This window comes from Alosa alosa, chromosome 11 (genome assembly GCF_017589495.1).
Source record: "Alosa alosa isolate M-15738 ecotype Scorff River chromosome 11, AALO_Geno_1.1, whole genome shotgun sequence".
Taxonomy (NCBI): Eukaryota; Metazoa; Chordata; class Actinopteri; order Clupeiformes; family Clupeidae; genus Alosa; species Alosa alosa.
In genome coordinates this window covers 4,472,453-4,495,178 of record NC_063199.1, presented here as the reverse complement: position 1 = coordinate 4,495,178, position 22,726 = coordinate 4,472,453, and the positions used below count along the sequence as shown (strand labels likewise).

The window sequence follows — 22,726 nt, the reverse complement described above, 5'->3', positions numbered from 1 at the left end:
GTGAACAACAAGGAAGGTGGCTATGCATAACTAAGAGCGGTTGTTTGAATCGGGCGTTGGTGTCAACTTTGGAGGAGTTGGACTTGTGCTTTTCTTTGAAAGTTGAGCAACACAATGCACTTAAATCATTACTTTCGAAGAAGGATGTATTTGCTGTTTTGCCGACCGGATGTGGTCGTAGCACTGGCCTATTGCATGCCTAGGCAGTTTGAAAGACAATTCTCTGCCCGCCCCTTGGATTAAGCGAGGTGAATGGTTCGATTCCAGACTATACATTTCAATGATATAGGATGGCCCGCCAGGCTAAGTTGGAATGGCTCTAATGTTTGCTAGCAGTTATGCTAACAAAGCTAATTATTTTGACCAAGTTACTTAGTTACCTTAGCTCATGTTTTCTAGCAGTTTTGGAAAAAAAACTCACAATGCTAGCATGCTAACTATGCTAACCATGTGACTTAGCTAATCATTTTTAGCAGTTATGCTAAAATGCTATGCTAACAATGCTAATCATGTTACTTAGCTAACTTAGCTAATCATTTGTAGCAGTTAAAATTGCTAAAATGCTAATAATGTTAACTATGCTAACCATGTGACTCAGCTAACTTAGCTAATCATTTTTAGCAGTTATGCTAAAATGCTAATTATGTTAAATGCTAACCATGCTAACAATGTTAATGATGCTAACTAGCTAACTAGCTAGTGAGGACTTTTATTTTGAAATAGTTGAAGGCAGAGGATACAGTTGATTGGAGTCATAGTTGACTGACAGTTACAACAGTTACAACAGTTGAACAGTTGACAGTAGTTGAACAGTTAAAAAGTTGGATAGTTTAAAGGTACTTTTATTTTGAAACAGTTGTGGGCACAGGAAGCAGTTGAACAGGATCTGTAGTCTTAATACAGCCATATTGTATGCTTAAAGACTGAGACAGCCTGAGACAGTGGCTGCAGGTGGCCTGAACACCTGGCATAGGATTCTAATTACAGTGCATGTAAATGCACTGTACTGTTCTTCCTAGGCTTCTTCTTATTACAGTGCATGCAAATGCACTGTACTGTTCTTCCAAGGCTTTTTCTTCTGCTTCTTCTTCTTCTTCTTCTTCTAACGCATTTAATGCAGCTTCAACCGTTTAACGTAGAAACTTCATTCAAACTGCGTTGCGTAGGTCTTACTTAGGACATGGGTGCTATGTATTTTTCAGCTTTGTAACTTTTATACTTTTTAAACTATTAATTAAAAACTACTCAAAATTTCCCCATAGACTTAACATTATGATTATGACATCACAATACGGCCGTTAAGCAATTAGAATCCTATGGCAGGTGTTCAGGCCACCTGGATCAACTGCCAGTCTCAGGCTTTAAGCATACAAACTGGCCGTATTAAGACTACACATCCTGTTCAACTGCTTCCTCTGCCAAAAACTGTTTCAATATAAAAGTCCTCACTACAATATTTCACTGTTAAACAATTTAACCCTTTAAACTACTGAACTTTTTAACTGTTCAGCCACTGCAACTGTTACTTGTCATCAACTATGACTCCTACCCACTGTAGCTAGTTAGCATGTTAGCATTGTTAGCATGTTAGTTAGCATAACTGCTAAAAATGATTAGCTAGGTTAGCTAAGTAACATGGTTAGCATAGTTAGCATTGTTAGCATGCTAGTTAGCATAACTGCTAAAAATGATTAGCTAGGTTAGCTAAGTCACATGGTTAGCATGCTAGTTAGCATAACTGCTAAAAATGATTAGCTAGGTCAGCTAAGTAACATGGTTAGCATAGTTAGCATAACTGCTAAAAATGATTAGCTAGGTTAGCTAAGTCACATGGTTAGCATAGTTAGCATTTTTAACATTGTTAGCATGCTAGTTAGCATAGTAACTTGGTTAGCATTATTATCTTTGTTAACATAGTTAGCATAACTGCTAGCAAACATTGGAGCCATTCCAACTGTTAGTTATCGTCAACTATCTACCTAAATAATTGAACCATTTAAATTATCAACCTATTTAACTGTTCAGTCATTCCAACTATATTAAACCTTATCTACCAAGCAAATAATTTAACCATATAAACTCATCATATTTTTGCATTTTATTGCACTGTATTTCCTTCAGGAAATGCTGTTCTAGTTGCTCTATTGTGATGTCATAATCTAATGTTAAGTCAATGGGGAAATTTTAGTAGTTTTTAATTAATAGTTTAAAAAGTATAAAAGTTACAAAGTTGAAAAATACATAGCTGAAGTCACATAAGTAAGACCTACGCAACACAGTTTGAATGAAGTTTCTAAGTTAAATGGTTGAAGCTGTATAAAACGCACAAAAAGCGTTAGAAGAATAACTAGAGAATGTAATTCCAGGGAATTACGAGCAGGGCTTGAAAACGAAATTATTTTTCAAACGTTCCGTTCCGAACGGTTCAGGTAGGCCTATGTTTAACGTTTTCGTTCTTGCATGCGTTCCGCCACCAACATATCGGTCCTGAACCGGTTCGGAACGCAAAATATCGTTCGTTCTTAAAGTTCCGGCAGTGTTTGGTGGGCCTATCAAGTCTATTTTTGTGGACTTTACCTTTACCTGGATGTACTCATTATTTCCCCTTGATTTAGCCTATACCGTAGCTATGCCCAAAAATAATAAATCACAGGCGGCATCCAAAAACATTCAGATGGGCTATCCATCCCATAGCCTACAGACTTACTGAAGGCCTAACCTATGCCTATGAATAATTTCTTATCAAAAATATTTCTGGATCGTGCTAAACTCCTTACCTGGTTGTAGCCTAAGTTTTATCCATATGGAGATCTTCAAAGGCTTGCGGCTATAATTCCAACCCTGTTTATAAAAGCGAACCTGTCTGTTGCTGACAAGGCCTATCTCAAATTTCCGTTGAACTCTTCTACATAGAATAGGCTATTATTGCGCAAACATTTCAAATCCGACTTTAAAAGCGACAAAGGCGTGGACAGGCAAAATAGGCTATTACGCATAGGCTACAAACAATTTCAAATCAGTTTCAGTAGCCTACGCTACGAGCTGGCCTAAGATCCGAAGTGGCAGACGGATAGGTTACATTACAACAGCAAGACAAAATATACACATATGGACCAAAGGCCCATTTATTCGTTTTTTTTTTTTTTTCAAACTGCAGAAATCAAATTATTAGGCTGTTAAGCCTACAGTAGTTGGCTACATAGCGGCTTGTTAGCTCACATTAACAGTGTAGATGCGGGCTTGTTTTTCGCACAACCGGAAATAGTCTCCCTGACATAGGATATGCTTTTGTGAAATTTTATAAAAATATATAGAGAACGGAAAAAAACCGTTATTAACCGGTTTTGTGGATTTTAGAATAACGTTTCTGTTCCGGAACAGTTGAAGACCATTTTGTTTTCGTTTCCGTTTCCGCTCCTCATAAAATTCCGTAAAATTCTGTTCGTTTTCGGTTTTCCTTTTCGTTCCTTTAACCGGTTCGGAGCCCTGATTACGAGTGCATGAAAATTAAGCTAGGACAGACATAGCATAACTTAATAAAAAGTTGATAGTTTAGACATAAACAGTTTAAAAGTTGAATGTAGATAGTTTAACAGTTGTTAATAGACAGATAGTTTAATAGACAGATAGTTTAATGAATGTTGAAAGTTTAAAAGTTATATGTAGATAGTTTAAAAGTTGTTCACAGACTGATAGTTTAATGTGTGTTGATAGACAAATAGTTTAAAGGCTCTATATAGGTAGATAGTTGACGATAACTGGAATGGCTCTAATGTTTGCTAGCAGTTATGCTAACAAAGCTAATTATTTTGACCAAGTTACTTAGTTAACTTAGCTCATGTTTTCTAGCAGTTTAGGAAAACATTCTAACTATGCTAACAATGCTAACTATGCTAACCATGAGATAACTTAGCTAATCATTTTTAGCAGTTATGCTAACTATGCTAACATGCTAACTATGTTAACCATGTAACTTAGCTAATCATTTGTAGCAGTTTTACAAAAAATGCTAACATGCTAACTATGCTAGGCCTATTAACTAACCACCCGATTCACGTTGGCTGGGTGGAAGGGGGGCCATCAGACATTTGTGCCCAGTTAATCCGCCCTGCCCCCAACAAATCACACCTTCCCACCTCTGACAGCTTAAAAGAAGTGAAGAGGACTCCTTACTCACAGACCTATTCACAAACCTGCGGCATTTTGCCGTGTTTTGAAATCCTATGCAGCTACAGGAGCTTACAATCGTGAGGAAGCAATTTTGCATTGTAGGCATAACATGCAATAACGCCGCCAACAACAACCAAAACTAGGCTAATCATTGTCAACATGTAAATTAAATGTAACATTATTGTGAATCAAATCTAAATGTTCTCTTTTGCAAACATAGGCATAGTAACAGAATAATTTAATAATGTTACAAAGATACTACATCAATCCGTATGTTTCATTAGGCTACTAGGCTGTTTTGCCTTGATTCATTTAGGCTAGGCCTTTTTATTCAGGGCCTATTCACAAAGAATTTTAAGGCTAAAAGTAGCTCCTAACTGGCGAATTTAGGAGCAACTCCTAAAAATAATGGGCGTTTCACTCCTAACTTTAGGACTCCTAATTTTTTCACAAAAAGTAATTCACGAAGCATTTTAGACCTAAAAGTAGCACCTAAGTCTGGGACAGCTTAAGTCGAGAGGACTCCTAACTCACTAAGACCTATTCATAAACAGCTTTTTGTGGCATTTTTAGTTGCGATGTTTTGAAAATGCGTGAGCCTATGCTAACAGGAGCTTCAATCGCGAGGGAACAATTTTGCATTCATAAAGGGATGCAATAACGCCACCAACAACAACCAAAACTACTCATTGCTAACATGTAAATGAAATGTAACGTTTCATTGTGAATCAAATTAAAATGTTCTCCTCTTTGCAAACGTAGCCTAGGCATATTGGTGACAGATTAATTTAATAATGTTGCAAAGGTAGGCTACTACATCAATCCATAGGCCTATGTTTCATTAGGCTACTAGGCTATTTGTTTTGCCTTACTCTTTATTCATTTACTCTTTATTCATTATTCATCTTCCGTCCTTCGCACTACTTGTGTAGCGCACGCATTCTCCGACCTGTCACCTGTCACTCATCATCGGAAGAGAGGTGTTTGGAATTCCCGCGTTACAATCGTCAGCCAATCAAGGTGGTCACTTCAGTCAAGTTCGTGCATGAGTAATGACGTCATCCATAGCCACGAAGACTCACTCCTAGTTTAGGAGTTGTCTGAAAGGCTTTGTGAATAACTTTTAAGAGAAAACTCCAAGCTAAAATCTTTAAGTGCGATTTAGGAGTAGCCTACTCCTAGTAGTAAGATAAAAACCTTTGTGAATAGCCTACGGCCCCAGTTATTCATCATCTTCCGTCCTTGTGTAGCGCACGCATTCTGAGACCTGTCACTCATCATCGTAAGGGAGGTGTTTGGAATCATGCCCGCGTTAAAATCATCAGCCAATCAAGGTGGTCACGCTTGCCCATTTACCCAAATGAATGGTCGAATATTACTGATGATCATTGTTATTTAAGAACATCCAGTGTGCGTAGGGTACCAATAACATCTTGCTCAATAAAAAGCATCATAACGCATTATTCTGGCAGGTCTGTTATTTACTGTAGGCTGCGCAAACCACAGGCCTTTATTTTGGGCATTCATTCATTCATTCATTCAACCTTTATTTATTCTCGAGGGTCATTGAGGGAAGCCCTCATTTTCAATGAAGCCGAGATTACAGAAGCCGAAGCAAAGCTCCACAAACAAGACAACATTCGAGGCCTTCTGTTGAAGAATTTTATATAAAGCCTGCGCTTAACAGTAATCCTCCTGCCCTGATAGGCCTACCACAGCTGTGGATAGTGTGGAATGTTCAAGTAATAACACAATCCAATGTGTGTCTCAATTGTCCCCGCTGACCACCTCACACATTTCTCTAGATTTTGCAACGAACTTACATGACACAATGCCATAAAATATGCCAGTTTTAGGGCCTGTCCACCGGAGACGCTTTTAGGTTAAACGCAGAGGTTTTGCTTCGGTCTTGGCCGGCGGCCCAAACGAATCCTGTAAACGCACTGCCCGAAACCGCACTTTTCTGAAACCTGGTCCCAGAGTGGAGAAATCTGAAACCGTAGCCCGTTTGAGTTCGTTTTTTAGACAGCTTAAACCGCACATCATGCTTGCGTGATCGATGATGTCATCGCCACACCTCAGCTGCCCTGGACTTGCACTTATAGTATTGCCTAACAATACTAGTTTTCATACATGACATTACCTCGACTACACTCCGTTAAGATAAATATCACAACTGGTGCTGCTTGGCGCCGATAGCTTATGACTTGGTGGACTGAACACTGTTTTTTCCGGTGTTTTTTTTTATGCATTCTTGCTACTGTCAGTGACGCGAGAGAACTTAAGTTATTAGGAAAGTGCGGTGTAAGTTTAGGCTACATTAATTTGTGCGTAGTGCCAGTGTCATTCATTTATTTTACATGTCTTACAACATATATACATGCATTCACAGTCGAGTGAAATCAGATATAAGCATACAAAGACGCTTAGAACTCACGTTAAGCCGATGGTAGCACACTGAATGCGAATGCACGATTTGATGCAGGCAAAAGTATTGACTGTTAGGCCTACTAACGAAGGTTTTATAGCAATATTATAAATGTGGCGACAGAATAGCCTAGAACTTGGGTAAGCCTTGCGTTTAGTAGCCTAATTGCGGTGATAGCCAAAACTAATGTGAATCACGGACTATCCTACAACCAAAGAAAGTAAAGGTGATTAGTAGGCCTACCTGCGTTAGCCAAATAAAGGACGGGACTGCACCCTTCACAAACCGTAAAATAAAGTTTATTAGTTTTACAGTTGGCTACAGTTGACAGTTCACCATCAGTCCACACAAACAATTCTGGTTTCCTTGCACTAGCCATTTCGCCGTAGCCTATTCTGTCTGTTTTTAAAGCGCAAGTTTTGCAAGTTTTGGTGAATTTCTGTAAAGACACAGTGCCACCTATAGGCCTGGGGTATGAAGTAATGTGTTGAGTCGTGTTGAGATGGATTCTTGATACGGTTCCAGGGGAGACGGAGGAAAAAAAGATCGGTTTGGTACGTGTGGACTAGGCCTTAGGACACAGAATAATGTTTGTAATGATACCAGGTAGGCCTACGTATTAACAGTAACAAGTGTAATGAGCTATTCATTGTCGAAGGTGCATGGTGAAATTAAATTCTTACATTTGCCGATATCATCACCGATCATCAGAATATTGCAACAGATTCTGTGTTCTGGACTGCAGGCAACTTGTTAAGCCAGTGGTTCTCAAACCTTTATTTCATTCCCCACTTTGATCAAGGGGCATGACTGATGATAGTGGAGATAACGTGTTATCCCGAGGCTTTTGCAAGTCAGCATCTTCGACGGTAGTCTATTAAAAATATATAAGTTTTCAATGTCCCAAACGGAGAGCCATACTTTATTGTTTTTAATGATCTCTATGCTACTCACAAAAATGTAGGCATGGGGACATGATGAAGTAGGCTATCCAACTGTCTGTGTTAAATTATTGTGATTACGAGCCAGTGGTTTTCAAACATTATGCGTGACTCGGACATCTAACTAAATGCAACAGGTATATCGTCCTCGCATTCGCAAAATGAGGACCAGTGTTTTGTCAAATTGCAAATAGCTATTCGTTTTAACGATTTTTTTTATGATAGTATGAAGTGCTTTTTGTATAGGCTATCTTAATCCTGGAATATGGGGAGGGAAGTGGCGCGTCTGCAGTCAGCCAAATATGAATGTAATTCTGCGGGATAAAGCAGACGTATTTGTTTATTGTACAGAAAAATAAAAATGACATGTCAAGCAGTCAATTGACTACATTGCAGTCAAGAAGTAGGGCAAATTAAGACACTGTTTTGATTTGCGTAGTTGCGTTACCCCCAACACTGACAATAACATAGACAGCAAATTAAGATATGTTTTCGTTTTGTGGAGCGGCACCGGTAGGCTATCAAAAGCAGATTTCGATTTTCGCTACCACCGTGTCGTCAAGCCTTAAGCCATACCCAAGTAGCCTTAATCGAGGTAATGTTTAATTACGATTTATTTTGTTATTGAATTTGTAGGCTGGGATTCTTCTCGGTAACAATTACGTTTAAAGGTAGCCTAGCCTCCTGCTTTTTCAGAAGGGGCGGCAGTCAGGCTACTAGACAGAGCGATGTACAGTGGCGGAGCGACGCACAGTGGCTGAAAGTGGTACTAAAGCTTCACGCAGCTTCACGCCTCGTAATGCGCGACTGAAGTGGCCATTTGAAAGCGATGCCCACTGTACATGCCTTTATTTCCTCTAGGCTTGATTATTGCAACTTACTTTATGTAGGTGTAACTAAATCTACTTTAAATAGACTCCAGCTGGTCCAAAATGCTGCAGCCAGATTACTGACTGGATCTAAGAGACGTGACCACATTTCACCTGTGTTGGCTAAACTGCACTGGCTTCCTGTGGAACACAGAATTAATTTTAAAATTCTTCTGTTTGTTTTCAAAGCTTTACATGGTTTAGCACCTCAGTATTTATGTGATCTTTTGAATTCCTTACTGTCCTCCTAGACCTCTTCGATCATCTTCCCAGTGTCTTCTTTGTGTTCCTTCTGCCTCTCTTAAATCCAAAGGTGACAGAGCTTTCTCTGTCTATGCTTCCCAGCTTTGGAATAGCCTTCCTGATGTTGTGAAATCCTGCCCCACTATTAGTAGTTTTAAATCCAACCTAAAGACCTACCTCTTCTCCCTAGCTTTTAACACTACCTGACTCCCTCACCTCTCCCTTATTTTATATGTTTATATGTATGTATGTATATGTATGTATGTATGTATGTATGTATGTATGTATTATTACCATTATTATTATTTTATTTTTTTTCTGTAAAGCACTTTGGTGCAATGCTATTGCTTTGAAATGTGCTATATAAATAAATTTGACTTGACTTGACTTGACTACAGGCTGTTTAATAGCTTAGTGATACATAACCAAATTCAAACAGTCGTAAAGATAAAGATGAACACAGACGAAAAGAATGACATAAAAGGTGCAAACAGTTTCCAGTAAGCACTAACTTAGTGCATGCACAAGTGTGTGCTGAAGTCAGGAGGACTCCATACAAATGTGGCAAAAGAAGTTAGCCATGTCTCATATAAATGCAATGTCCTTAGATTAGTCCTTGAGCCAGAGGGGTCGGTCGGTACCATCTGAGGGGAATAAGTCTCATAGTGATTTTTGTCAAGGTATTCCACCCTAGAGTTAGAAAATAAGTTAAAGCATTGCATTGGTAGTAGCTTTCTGTGTGTTATCACCCTGTTTATATCTATTATACGCTTATGAGGGATATATTATAAGTAAATAGGCTAGACATCTTAACTAATAGATATCCCCACAAACCTTCCGGAGCTGATTATTTACATGATGATGATGATTTTTTTGTATAGGAAGTTTTCTGAAATATTATGTATGCATATGTAAATGAGCCATTATCTAATGAAATATGCAATAATTGGCATACATTTAAAGTATAGATATCTTAACATTGGGTAAAGTCAGGTACATAGCTATGGCAAAGGTATGTGTTCATACATTTGCTGAAAACCCATGTTATATCTTGTATTTACTTTCCATACTATAGGTCACAAATCATATATGAACAATCTCCTCTATAAAATCCTCCAGCATGTAGGAGTATATCTGGAAACATACAGTTTAAATTAAAATTAAAATGGCAATTTCTGGTTCAGAGTTGTGAATATGGCAATAATAGATTTTCTTTAATGGCTATTGGCAGCTGGCTACATTTTCAGTATTATCCTCCTGAAAAAACAGAAGAAATATTGCAACAAATGTTATGGTTTAATTCAAATATATTAAGTGGAGGACAAGTTATCTTTTTTAAGCAAATGTTTAGTAAAGGAATTATTTTTGTTAAAGATATTGTGAATGAAAAATGCGAGATCCTTCCATATAAACAATTAAGAATTAGGTATGGGGAGGTATGTACTATTCAACAGTATAATCAATTAACCGCGTCCCTGCCTTTAAGTTGGAAACAAAAAATGAAAACCAGCTCTGATAATAATTTAGTGTGTAGACCAAATAAAATTTAACTTTTTAAAATGTAAAAAAAATTAACAAGGAAATATATATTTTTTATCTACAAACTGATAAATTGGTGGAGTTCCCATGTAACATTTTTAATAGCTGGGAAAAAATGATAGATTGTCCTCTTCCATTGAAAGAAATCTTCAGTAAATTGTATGAAACATCATTAGATATAAAAATGTTTTTTCCAATATAAGTTCATTTTTAAATACTTAAACACACAGAAAATGTGCATATTTGGGGGATAGAGACAAATCCATTCTGTCGTTTTGTCAGGGTTGTGCAGGAGGACCCAAGTGCAAGAAACTTAACAGTCCGGGACAGATCCTGACACGTTTCTGTTTAGAGGAGGAGGAGACTACAGAACACTTATTTTGGTACTGTCCTTCAACTGCTATATTTTGGCTTGAAATACAAAGTTGGCTGTTAAAATGTGACATCATCTTGCGCTTAGATCTCCCTACAGTACTCCTGGGCGATTTGGTAAATGAAAGCCAGGCAATACAAAATTTCATTCTATTGTTGGGAAAAGTATTCATACATAAAATGATGGATTTAAAAAATAATAATTTAAAAGTCTTTAAGAATTACATCAGACAATAGGTGGTCTAAGATAAAGCATGGAGAAGGATGGCCTTAGGTCTTTATTTTTCTTTCCTTTCATAACTTAAATGTTAAAGGTATAATTTCTTAGTAAATCAGTACACAATTAAGTAAAATATAATTCCTTCCTGGTGGGGGGTGGGGGGTGTGGGTTAATTAATATATGGTTTGAAATGTTGGGGACTGTTTTTTTTTTTTTTTAAATTTTTTTCTTTATCTTTTTTTCTCTTTATCTTTTATTGTCTTCCATTATATGTGATTTCTGTGTTTTGAGGATTGTTTGGAAAAAGAAGAAATTATCATTAAAAATATAAGAAAAGGAAAGGAAAAAAAAGACAGAATAATATAGGTCCCCATAAGGGGGGTTGGGTTAAGAAAAAAAAAAATGGCTATTGGCAGTATCTATTCAAAATAACCAAATTCAAAACACCCACTGTAATAACATTTCACTGTCCAAAATGAAAAACAAAAAGAAGAATTTTGAACTTGACTTTATCCAGTGTTATTAGATAATGAGTCATTTACATACTTTACATAACATTCACCTGTAAGATTTTTCTCCACGTATAATGGATATAAACCGGCTGATAAAACACAAAATGCTACCAAAAATGCAATGCTATCACATTTCCTAATTCTAGGGTGATATATCTTGTCAAAAATCTCTATGAGACTTATTCCCCTTTAATGGTACTGATTTACCAAAGTTAGGGGGTCTGGCTCAAGGAGTAATACAGGATAAGACAGAAACACAAATAGTTCACTAGTTTCATACATACAGTAGATGCCACTTTGCAATTGGTTGGCGAAGCGAACGCATCATCAGCTTCCAGTGTTCATCCTCTGACTGTCTCCCCTTCCCTATTGTTAGTTGGCCAATCAGGCGCTTCGATGATTTCTTCCCAGGGTTCAGTTCATATACATTGATCACGATGGTGCAGTCCCGCACCGGAGGGTCAGGCAGCACGAAAATCATGACCTCGTTAAAAACGGTCACGTCCCACCGGGTCTTGGGCGCAGTTTTCTGGTGGCGGAGCTTGCACTGGTTGCACTGGACACTGGTCCGGACATAGAGTGCTGATATCAGAGTGCAGGGAAAGGCATGACATCATTAGGCAAAGAAACTTTTAAAAGTGTGCCAATACAACCCTAACCACACATAAGCTGATTATTGTGCTTTCCTAATGTAAACAACATGTTCTCACAGACTGATAAAAGGTTGGTAGAAATAATGTTTTACAATCAAGACATATAACCTCTTTGAATTTCCCCTTGGCGATCAATAAAGTATCTATCTATCTATCTCTATCTATAAAACCTGCAAGTGACAGTAAAGCTATTTACTAGCCATACACTGTCCAGTACAAACAATAAAGCTAAATGAACAATTCAGAATGAGAAGTTCTATCCTGCATATCTTGACAGACTTGGTTCACTTGGTGGTCTTACTGTCTTCCTGATTCTGACAATGTGGTTAACCAGTACAGTGGTCAAACACTTACCTCTGTCTGTTCTGCTGGACTTTGAAATGATCCTGATCTTCAGGATACCCACTTCCACCCTCTGTGATGTAGGCATGTACTTCAGAGAGAGGAGCACTTCACCAACCAAGTCCTAAATACATAAAATAACACAAAACATGACATTTTCCAAGAAAAGCTGCATTCAAAAGCTGAAATGCAAAATACTTCATCTAAAGCGTACTTTTAGAAGCTACCCAAAGGATCACTCACATACATAACTTACCTTTGTGGGTCGTTGTAGATCCTGCCACATCTCCAGAGGATATGAAATATTCAAATTACTCAACGGTCTGCGAACCTCCCCCAGAATCCCATGCCTGGAATACTTATCAAAGTCTCGAACCTGGGCAGAAACGAAATACATTCAGCCCTGTAGATTGGTAAAACTGCAGCCTACATTGTGGATTAACAATTTCCATCAAATTTCCATAAATATAGGAAACATTTAACTCATAGCAACTTTCTAAGGCAGAAGCAGGAAGGTATGCAGACAGTTCATGCACAGTGGCAATTAGATCATTGAAATGAACATTTTGTGTGTATGAGGCCATTCCATTCACAGCTGTGAGGATGTACCTCTAGTTTGACAGTGACACGGTGCACCTCCTCCTCAGCCAGGGAGCAGGAGAACTGGTCCCCGAAGGCCGGGCTGCTGCTGTTCTTCACCAGCCGCGACTGCCACTCGTGAAGGACGCATTGCTGTGGCCGGACGCTTACGGAGCTCTTCTCCTTCCTCGCCGTCGTCCTCCTCTCCTCCACCTCCTCTTCCTCCTCCTCGGTGTCTCCTTCTTCGTTCGCCTCGTTGGCCCACAGCAGACGCACGCGTGCACAAAGGGGTCCACGCTGTGACTGAACTCGCGCAGGGGCAGCTGGCGGGCCTCCAGGACGGTCACCACCAGGCGGCCCTGCAGCTGGTCGTAGTAGAGGGAGAAGCGCAGCGAGCCGCGCATCTGCGGCTCGTCCTCGCTCTCCTGGTCCTCCAGGCTCTCCAGGCTGCCACTCAGCATCGAGGCTGGCAGGGAGTCCTGGGACAGGTAGCGGCTCAGCCTGCGCACCTGGTCATGGGCGAACTCCTCCTGTACTGGGGGACAGGGAGCTTGTGAAGACTCACACGAAATGTAGTGTGTGTGTGTGTGTGTGTGTGTGTGTGTGTGTGTGTGTGTGTGTGTGTGTGTGTGTGTGTGTGTGTGTGTTTGTGTGTGTGAGTGTGTGTGTGTGTGTGTGCGTGTGCGTTTGTGTGTGTGAGAAAGAGAGAGAGAGAAAGACAGAGAAAATGTGTTGACAATATGACATGATTGTGTTATATTCTGTATAGCTATATGAAATACAATATACAGTACATAAATATGTATGTTATTTTGTTATGTGTAGAAATAGTAATGTGAAGAAATGCAAATACAAAAAAAAACAGACAGTTCAAAACCTCTGCCAATTCAAGACAACATTTAAATAAATGAAATCCTTCTTGATCTAACTATTATGATTGTATTCAAAGTCTAATTCTGAGTCAAATTCTGAGTGAGAGCACTGAAAGTCCTCTCAATATGATGACCGACCACACTTAATACGACCATGACGTTCTGACCAGAGTTGAAGTTAAAGTGGAGGAAAGGTTAAAGGGAAGTACAGATAAAGAACAGCAGTGGAACATGACGCTCAGTGGTATGAGGAGGTGAAAACAGCAAAAAGTCTTTCCAGAGTAATCCTAATGCGTCACCTTAAATCTTGGCCTCTGAATGTCAAGATAGGAGCTTCTACTCTGGTCCAATTCATCTGCTCCCACCAAGCTGCTAACTGAAAAACAAAGACAAGATAAACAAACAAATAAACAAAAGTTTAACCAAATGTAAACTAAACTTTAATGCAGGTTTAAAAGTCTGACCAGAACCGCTTCCACTTCAAAAAATACTCCCCATGAATCCACTTTGTGTAATGTGACTCACTCACCTGAATCCTTTGAATAATGAGCCTTGGAACAGCATTTGTGAACTTGCCAGATAAGAATGCCCATTGCTATCAAGAAGAGCAGAATCGAGATACCCAAAATGGTGTACTTAATCTCATCTGGAAAGGGCATTCGAATGTCCAACTGCTGGGTGCCCGGGAGAAGAATCATTTTTCTCTGACTTAAAAAAAAAACCTAAACAAAATGTGACACCATTACTGCTTTAAGTCAGTTTACTTATGCCGACTGATAACTTCTATTCAAATGCTACGACAATATTAACCGTTGGCATACACTGCAAAAGAGGCATACTGTGAGGAGAGAGAGTCTGAGTACAGTCCTTACAAGAACATAAACATGTGACATTGGTGTTCCCATTACACTACATTTGCACTTAAAGTGCAGAATTGATTTCTAGGGACACTCTTCCATGCCATTTGAAAAGCCAGTGACTTTTCAGTTGAAAATATTACTCTTAAAACACAATACATCAGTTTCTGCTTTAGTTGTTAGCCCTGCTCATATATGATCTAAAGTATATAGTGCAGTTCAACCCCCTCCCCCCTAAAATTCAGAATCCATATCCATAAATGAAGTCTACTACCTTTTAAGACATTCTCCGTCCGCTAATGCTTCTCCATCCTGGTACAAACATTCTGCACTCAGAACACCATCTCACAGCAGTCTCGGGGAAGGCACCACCTGACTCTCAGATTGCCCCTGGAAGAACCAGTCGGATAACTTTCTAATTGGATTCCACCCCCTCTCACTGGCCGTCTTTCATGGTGTATGAACACACACACACACACGTGCGCGCGCAGTACAGAGGCGGGCCACAAGTCTATAGACAGCCTCGACTGGAATCCAGTGACACTATTTGCAAAAGTGTTCCTGCGTGAAAGTTATCACTGGGCTATATCCAAATACCCAACTGTCTAGTGATTAGATAACTGAACGGCAAAACAACCTTAAAATCTTTTACACAGGTTATAGTGCTCTGTATGGAGAGGTACATACTACAAGAATCCAAAGTAGACAGGAAGGAGATGAGGATGAGGATTTAATCTTTATTATTAGGGGTCCGAGCAGCGTAGCTGCAGGACCCCTATTGATTCTGTACCGTTCATTTTTGGCCAAAATTCTGTTAAAGTCATACTCCAGCCTAAACCGTAACTCCAAAACTCTTCAGATTTTCAGGTATGGTTACCAGTACCAGTACCCCCTCTACCCATAACCCAAAATTTGGGGTACTGCACCCAAAGGTGGCGCTATTGGAAAAAGGGTTAATTATGCTAATTTCTCCTTACCAGATTGACCTAGACTCAAAATTCTTTCATAATAATAATCTCTAAATTTAGATGCATCTTTTTGGCCCTGGTCTTATGGTCTAAAAATGTTTACTTTTGACACAATTTCATGGAAAAGCCAAACAATATAAAAAGTTTCACAGGCTTCAAAAATGATCAAATCTTCACCTAAATTCTCTTTCTATGTTTAGACAAAGCCTCACAAAAGTTATCAAAAGAATTTGGATATGTTGTTCCATTTCAGAGATATAGACCAATAAAGTTCGACCACTCAGCCCATTTCTCCTATATCACCTATATTCCTATATGAGTATTTTTTTTTTCCCTTGGAGAACAACCATACAACCATCATTATGTGGATACCATTAACAGTGCACATATTCAGATCTGTACTCTTTTTTATAAAGCCCTTAATTCTATTGTCAAATATATGCTAGGAATTTTCTTGATGTTGTGTGTTTGCCAAGCACCCACACCATAAGTGTATCTAAATTAGCTAGCTATGTACCAAAAATTACATTTTAACGTGACTCGAAGAGCTATAAACAGTGTTGTAAGGCTGAGTGTACAAATCCGCTTGGAACTCCAGTGGAATTTTGATTTGCGACGAGAATTCTCGGTCTAACTGTTGATGTGCTGTGAGAAAGGTCGGAAATAGGCAACCCACCAGGCCAGCACTAACCTCCGAGTGTGGTAAACAAAATCGGATATTTCAGGCAATAAAAGCCCCGGTTTTGTTCAAATCTACACACCTATGGTTACTGAAAAATGTAAGGTTCATTTATCAAATGTTATTTTGAAGTATTAAAAAACATCGTTGTTTTAGAATTTTCGAACGAAAGGGCCAGTAATTGGTGCTTTTACGATAGTTTTATTTGTTTATTAGAAGTATTATTAGAATAAATACTGCAGACTGGGCACATGCAGAGCTTCAACGACATAAATGTAGATTTAATAGTGCAGACTAGCTGTAAGACTTCTCATTTGAGTTATAGGCCCACAGTACCCTCCAGAATTATTGGCACCTCTACTAAAGTTGACTAAAAACCGGCATAACAAATAATTTGTTGGTGATTTATTGTAATCTCACAATGAAAATAATTATGGAAAATCCAACCTTAAAGGAAAACAAATTTACAATAAATAAATTTGATTCTTGCCCCAGACTAGGTGGAGGCTTAGCCACATTTACATTTAGAGGGTATTCTCTTTCTCCCTTTGATCTATTCAATGCAGATGTAGGTGTGAAATGCTCCCCACTGGCTCCTACCATCTGTCCACAATCTCCTCTTTGGGTTAAACAAAGACCTGGGTTAAACTTTAGCTGAATTATATGTTTGTGTCATTAACTGTAAATGTATTCATGTTTGGTATCATTTTTTTAGTCTCAGTACAAGGAGTACAATGAATTAAATGTAAGAATGTTTAGAACATCCTGTATAACATTTCTACCTGAGGAGCCTTCCTAATATGTTAAATAGTAAGTGGGTGTGTGTAGGTGTGTGTAGGTGTGTCTGGGTGTGGCTGACGGAAGCTTGGAAGGAAAGAAAGCCAATCAGAGGACGTTGTACCTATGATCACCACGTGAACCACACCCTTGCAAATTGAGCATAAAAGGCCAGCCTCTTCCGGTAGTCTTTAGAAGAGAATATACTGAGAATCTGGTGAAATCCATGATGGGCTGACACAAACATATACTTTTCTCCCTTGAGGGGCACTGGCCCCTCATTGAAAAAAATAAAGCCTGGATCCTGATCTTGCATCGTCCTGATTGAGTCTCACGAGAAATAAGGTAGTAAAAATATACTATCACAAAGCAGCTTGCAAAGCAAGTAAGTGGGATTGGCTGTGAAAGCTGTTTTTGATTAAATCCAATATGGCGGCCGGATCAATTACGTTGACGTCACAAATTCACATCTGTCAGACTTAGGACCTTAGGATCTTCGTCTGAAGAAGGGCATTCAGCCCGAAACGTCACATGTGATGATTAAATCTTTTTTATAAGGAGTTTTCAGTGTGCGGACTAACGTCATTTTTTATTACTGAAATTTTTGGGTCCAGCACCTGTTTGGATCTGGATGTGCGCGTTTTTTGTATTTTTTGACTTAGGACCTCCCACAGTATTAAAAATCACCATTAGTAAGTTTTAATTCCAAACACAACACCCGTTAAAGGCCAAAAGGTAATTTTGCTAATTATAGCGCCACCTATAGGTCAAAAGTCACTATATTTATTGAGCCTCCCCCTTATTTGGTCCTGACCCCATGTACCGAGTTTGGTTTTGATACGTGAAAGCTTTGCTGAGATATCACTTCACTTCCTGTTTGGTGGCTTCGCCGCCAATTTTGATTGGCTGTTACGGGCAAACGGTTTTAGATTTGAAGACAAAATGGGATGAGCCTTGGACGATTATGAGCCTTTGACGATTATGAGCCTTTTTGAGCCTTGGACGATTATGTGTGTAAAGTTTGGTGTCAATCGGACAAACTTTGTGACCTGTGAAAACTTTTAGGTGTTTTTGATTAAATCCAATATGGCGGAAAATCCATCATGGCGTAAAATGACGTCATAGGGTGCGTTGAACTCGGCTTGGTCCAAAGATACGTCATATTTGACAATCGGGCCAACGGGTCAAAAGTTACTTGCATGAACGCACGTCCAACTTTGGCTTGTTGTTGGCGCTAGAATGCTTGAGGTGCTGACTTGAAACTTGGTGAAATTAATCATGGGACTGTGCCTAATTAGTGTGCCAAATTTCACAACTTTTCACCAGACAGTTCTATGGGCTGCCATAGACTCCCATGCCAGAGGAATAATAATAAGAAAACTAACAAACACAATGGGTGCCTTTGCAGCTTTGCTGCTTGGCCCCCAATTATGTGATCTAATCCAATTTCAGGATCCTTGTTTCCCTTTGAACAAGCCATTTTCAAGATTTGATCCAATCCGATAGCCGAAATCCGATAACTGAAATCCGATAATCGAAATCCGATCACGTTTCTTTTGAACAATTGGGCCCAAACAATCAAAGCATATGTAAAACTAAAAAGCTATGCTACCTCATGTTCGTTTTGCTCGGACCCCGTAAATCACCGCTTGCGGTTATATTTTTTTTATTGTTTCCTTCTTCCTCATTCTTCAAGACAAACATTCATTCAGCGCACAGGTCATTCAACACTAGTCACCTGGTGTGTCAGTGCACTGAGCAGAAACAAATACATGAAATGTTTCTATTCCCATACCGAGCAACAAACACTTTATTGTTCAACGACACATAGTTCCATATCTGGAATAATACAATCCAACATATATATTACACAGTTGTTCAAACTATAAAGACTTCATCCTCATACAAAGGTTATAAATATCCTTTAGCATTATTACATAACATTTTGTTTGGTTTTGAGATGCTGAACCTTCAAAATATGAAAACATAAATATGTTTTAATGGAGGATTATGCAATACAAGCGCATCTTTACTGCACCAAACATGATTTCTAGGAATCCCACTGGATTCATACTTATCTACAATTTCCTTCATTCCCAAGAACTCTATACATGTAAATCTGATCCAGATCAAAACATGACACTCTTAACAAACTCCTGCAACTAAGAGTACAAAAGCAACGCATAGCATAAATATCCTACAATATGTAAACCTATTTTCTCTAGATCACCATGGTAATGTCTCCCCTGTGTAGTGTAGAAATGACCCATGATCCTTTGCAGTCAACTCTCCAATCATGGACAGCACTGATGAGATACTCTCCTCTGTACTCAGTGGGGCCTACAAACAAACATACAAACACAAAGGCAACATTTACCAGACTTCCTACTATCTGCTGACATTCTGACTTCTGACTAGTTTACACAAAGCTACATTAGACTAATCAGCTCATATATTTCCGGAGGAGCATCAGCTGGGTTGTAACAGCATCTTCTGTTATGTTCTGCTCCTTTCGTGTTCACTCAGACACTGAGTAACTTGTTTATGCCCAACAGGGCAACTCTTTATTCAACTCTGACACATAAACCCTTCAGCATTTTAATGTGCTCATTCACTAGGTGCATCAGCCAACCGGCGCTTTTAAATCACACAATATTTACGGGGAGAAGACACATCTTTATGCGACATCACTTGTCTAAAAAAGAGGTGACAGATTAAAACAATAACCACTACAACACAGCTGACGCTCCACCAGAAATATACCTGTTGTATGTGCTGGCTGAGAGCCCTCCGTGGCATACAGTCAATTGAAGCACTCCATATGAAAGAAATACTGTATTACTTAACTACATATATATTACACAAACTGATCAATCAACATAAGTGATAGCTTTCTAAGTTTATTGATCACATATTGATATCCGTGGCCATTAAAGGACTGCTCACCTCTTGCCCACCCATGTCTGTGCGGACCCAGCCAGGATGCAACGCCATGCACAGAATCCCATCATCCTCCAGGTCCACTGCCATACACCGGGTCACCATGTTCAGTGCACTCTAATGCAAGAGAGCATGTGTTAGATTAGGTACCACATATGCTAATGCACATACAATCAAAGGCAGTAATCCATAGTAGTGGAACACTTACCGGTTCTCATTCTCTCTCTCACTCACACACACAGACATACACACAAACACACACATACACTGAGGTGTACCTTTGATGTCCTGTAGGGGTACCACTTGAAGGTGTTGCCACGGTCGCCCCAGTTGAGTTCCACGGAGCCCAGTAGTGAGGTGATGTTGATGACCGCAGATCTGTGAATGCCCATGCCTGTGCCCTTGGCAGCAGCTCGCCTCAGTAGAGGAAGGAAAGCCTGGGACACAGATCAAACCACGCCACCAAGTATGACTGTGAAGGCAGGGCTACACCACACACCTACTACATGAAACAGCCACTTTGCAGAGCACTGTCCAGTTTCAGCAATGTGAAGAATATGTCTAAAAGAATATCAAGTTGATCTCAATTTACTTATCTGCAAACTCCCACATAGAAAACAGAAGGGCTCAACCTAGAATGGACATTATACAATACAACCCCATTTTGAAAAAAGCTGGGATGTATAAAATGTAAATAAAAACAGAATGTGGTAATCTGCACATCTGGAAAGGCTAAATTAATGCTGAATACAGATTTTGAGTAACATGCTGCGCCAGACGCCTTTGTCAGGGAAGACCTTGAATATTTCAGGAAAAGCATGTCAAACTGCATATGTAACAACACCGTCTAGACCAGACACACTGGGTGCATCATGGAATTAAGAACATGCTGTACTTAGGAAGACACCAGACTACTGAGCAGCTGAAACTCTATTTGGGGCAGGAATGGGACAAAATTTCAGTTCCCAAACATTGACAGACTGTTGTAAAAGAAGGGTGAAGCAACACAATGGTCAACATGCTCCTATCCCAACTTTTTTCAGACGTGTCATTGGCATCAAATTCAAAATGAACATATATTTTCCAAATAACTATAACATTTATCTGTTTCAACAATTGATATGTTGTCTATAGGGTTTACATGATTTGCCAATCATGGCATTCTGTTTTACTGTATGTACATTTTACACAGTGCCCACATTCTTACGGAAACGGGGTTGTACATAGCAAGGTTACAAAGGTGGCTGGCTTAATAATCAAAAATTAGGAGATCTCATGGGCGGCTTCATATTTGGGATAAGTTAAATCAGAGACTTTCTAATGAGGAGACACAGCACTCAAAAAATCCTCCATAGAAATGCATGGGTCTAGTTTGTAACGCCAATTGTCTACACATATCCCAAACGTTGACATGTGAATACATTGAGCCAATCATGTGGTGTGATGTGAATACATTGAGCCAATCATATGGTGTGTTGTGAAGACATCGTGCCAATCATGTGTTGTGAACTCGCCACTGGAGCAAGATTGGTGTCGTGAAGCCTTGTGCATGCGCATTTCTGCCGAAAAGGATGCCCAAAGAGTGCCCAAAAAGCGTTGCAATATGACCGCCGACTTGCCTAAAAGGACTTTGGTTAAATGACACTCAATCCCACTAAAAGGTCAGCATTTTCAATTAAGTTAGAGTATAACTATAACAAGTCAGAGTTAGAGTATAAAACAAGATCATCCTACTATTAAGGACCAGAGACACAAACCTTGGTGATCATCAATGGGGCCACCGAGTTGGTGTGGAAGTTATCCAACATTTTCTCAGCAGTAACCGTCTCAAAGTTGGCCACTACATTGATGCCAGCATTGTTGATCAAACAATTCAGTCCATCTTCTTGCACCAACTGGTCAACCTCTTGCGCTGCTCTCTCTATACTCTCCTGGTTTACTACATCTATTACAAGAGTGTTATGTCATTGGTCATTGGTCATGGTAAATAAGACAAAACACTGTAATGTAAGTAGCCTACTGACAAATACACAACTTACCAAGAGTGATAATGTGAATACTGGGATATTTTCCAGCCAAACTTTGCAATTCCTGTGTAAGGTTTAAAGAGTATAGATTAACAACACTGTCTGCAACTAGCCTACAATGTGCAATTTGACATACAGTAAGCCTAGCCTACTAGACTGAATGTCATGAGCGTGCTGATCACTGAAAATGTAATTTCATTGCTGATCACAACATACACAAATGCAAGTAGGTGCCTGTCTCACATACATCTACAGTACGTAGTCTATTCAGTAGGCTAAAACAAGTGTAGACCCAGCGGCATGCCCCTGAGGGGCTTCTGCTACAGTGGTCACTAGTTGTAGGCTACACCTGTATAGATCACGGAGAGGACGGGCGCTGATGGACCTTACGTACGAGGAAGACCGATGAAATGGGAAGACATGTTTTTCTGGCTGGTTCAAGGAGCGCGCCTTCAAATAATTATTAACTCAGCCTTTAATCGAAAATGAAAATGACATGACATACCTGGGCTCCGGCTGGATTACGGGCGGTTGCTATAATTTTTCCAGGAGAGAAGTTTCCAGAAACCAGAGTCTCTACCATTTGCAAACCGAGGCCGCGGCTTGCTCCCGTTATCATTATCGTTCGACAGTTTTTAAACGCACCGCTCATGATGTGGCCTTTGTCCGTCTTTCTAACACTTATGAGTGAATTACTGTAACGACTGAAGTGGGTCACTACCTGTCACATGATACAGG

General features: G+C 39.4%; 2 protein-coding genes across 2 annotated transcripts; both read right to left on the bottom strand.

Moving 5' to 3' along the window:
- Positions 1-11,164: 11,164 nt before the first annotated feature.
- Positions 11,165-15,003, bottom strand: syt19 (synaptotagmin XIX). The gene is given in 8 exon segments (XM_048257369.1): positions 11,165-11,876; positions 12,302-12,413; positions 12,546-12,665; positions 12,899-13,147; positions 13,150-13,398; positions 14,040-14,116; positions 14,270-14,462; positions 14,872-15,003. Coding segments are annotated over 7 exon segments (1,284 nt in total). The 5' UTR covers positions 14,439-14,462; positions 14,872-15,003; the 3' UTR covers positions 11,165-11,568.
- A 3,812-nt stretch (positions 15,004-18,815) lies between these two features.
- Positions 18,816-22,726, bottom strand: si:dkey-12e7.4 (uncharacterized protein LOC558132 homolog). Its single transcript, XM_048257364.1, has 6 exons — positions 22,494-22,726; positions 22,001-22,052; positions 21,719-21,906; positions 20,240-20,398; positions 19,968-20,078; positions 18,816-19,361 (listed from the first exon to the last, which is right to left on the bottom strand). The coding sequence occupies exons 1-6, from the start codon at positions 22,638-22,640 to the stop codon at positions 19,248-19,250; spliced, it is 771 nt and encodes a 256-aa protein (XP_048113321.1). The 5' UTR covers positions 22,641-22,726; the 3' UTR covers positions 18,816-19,247.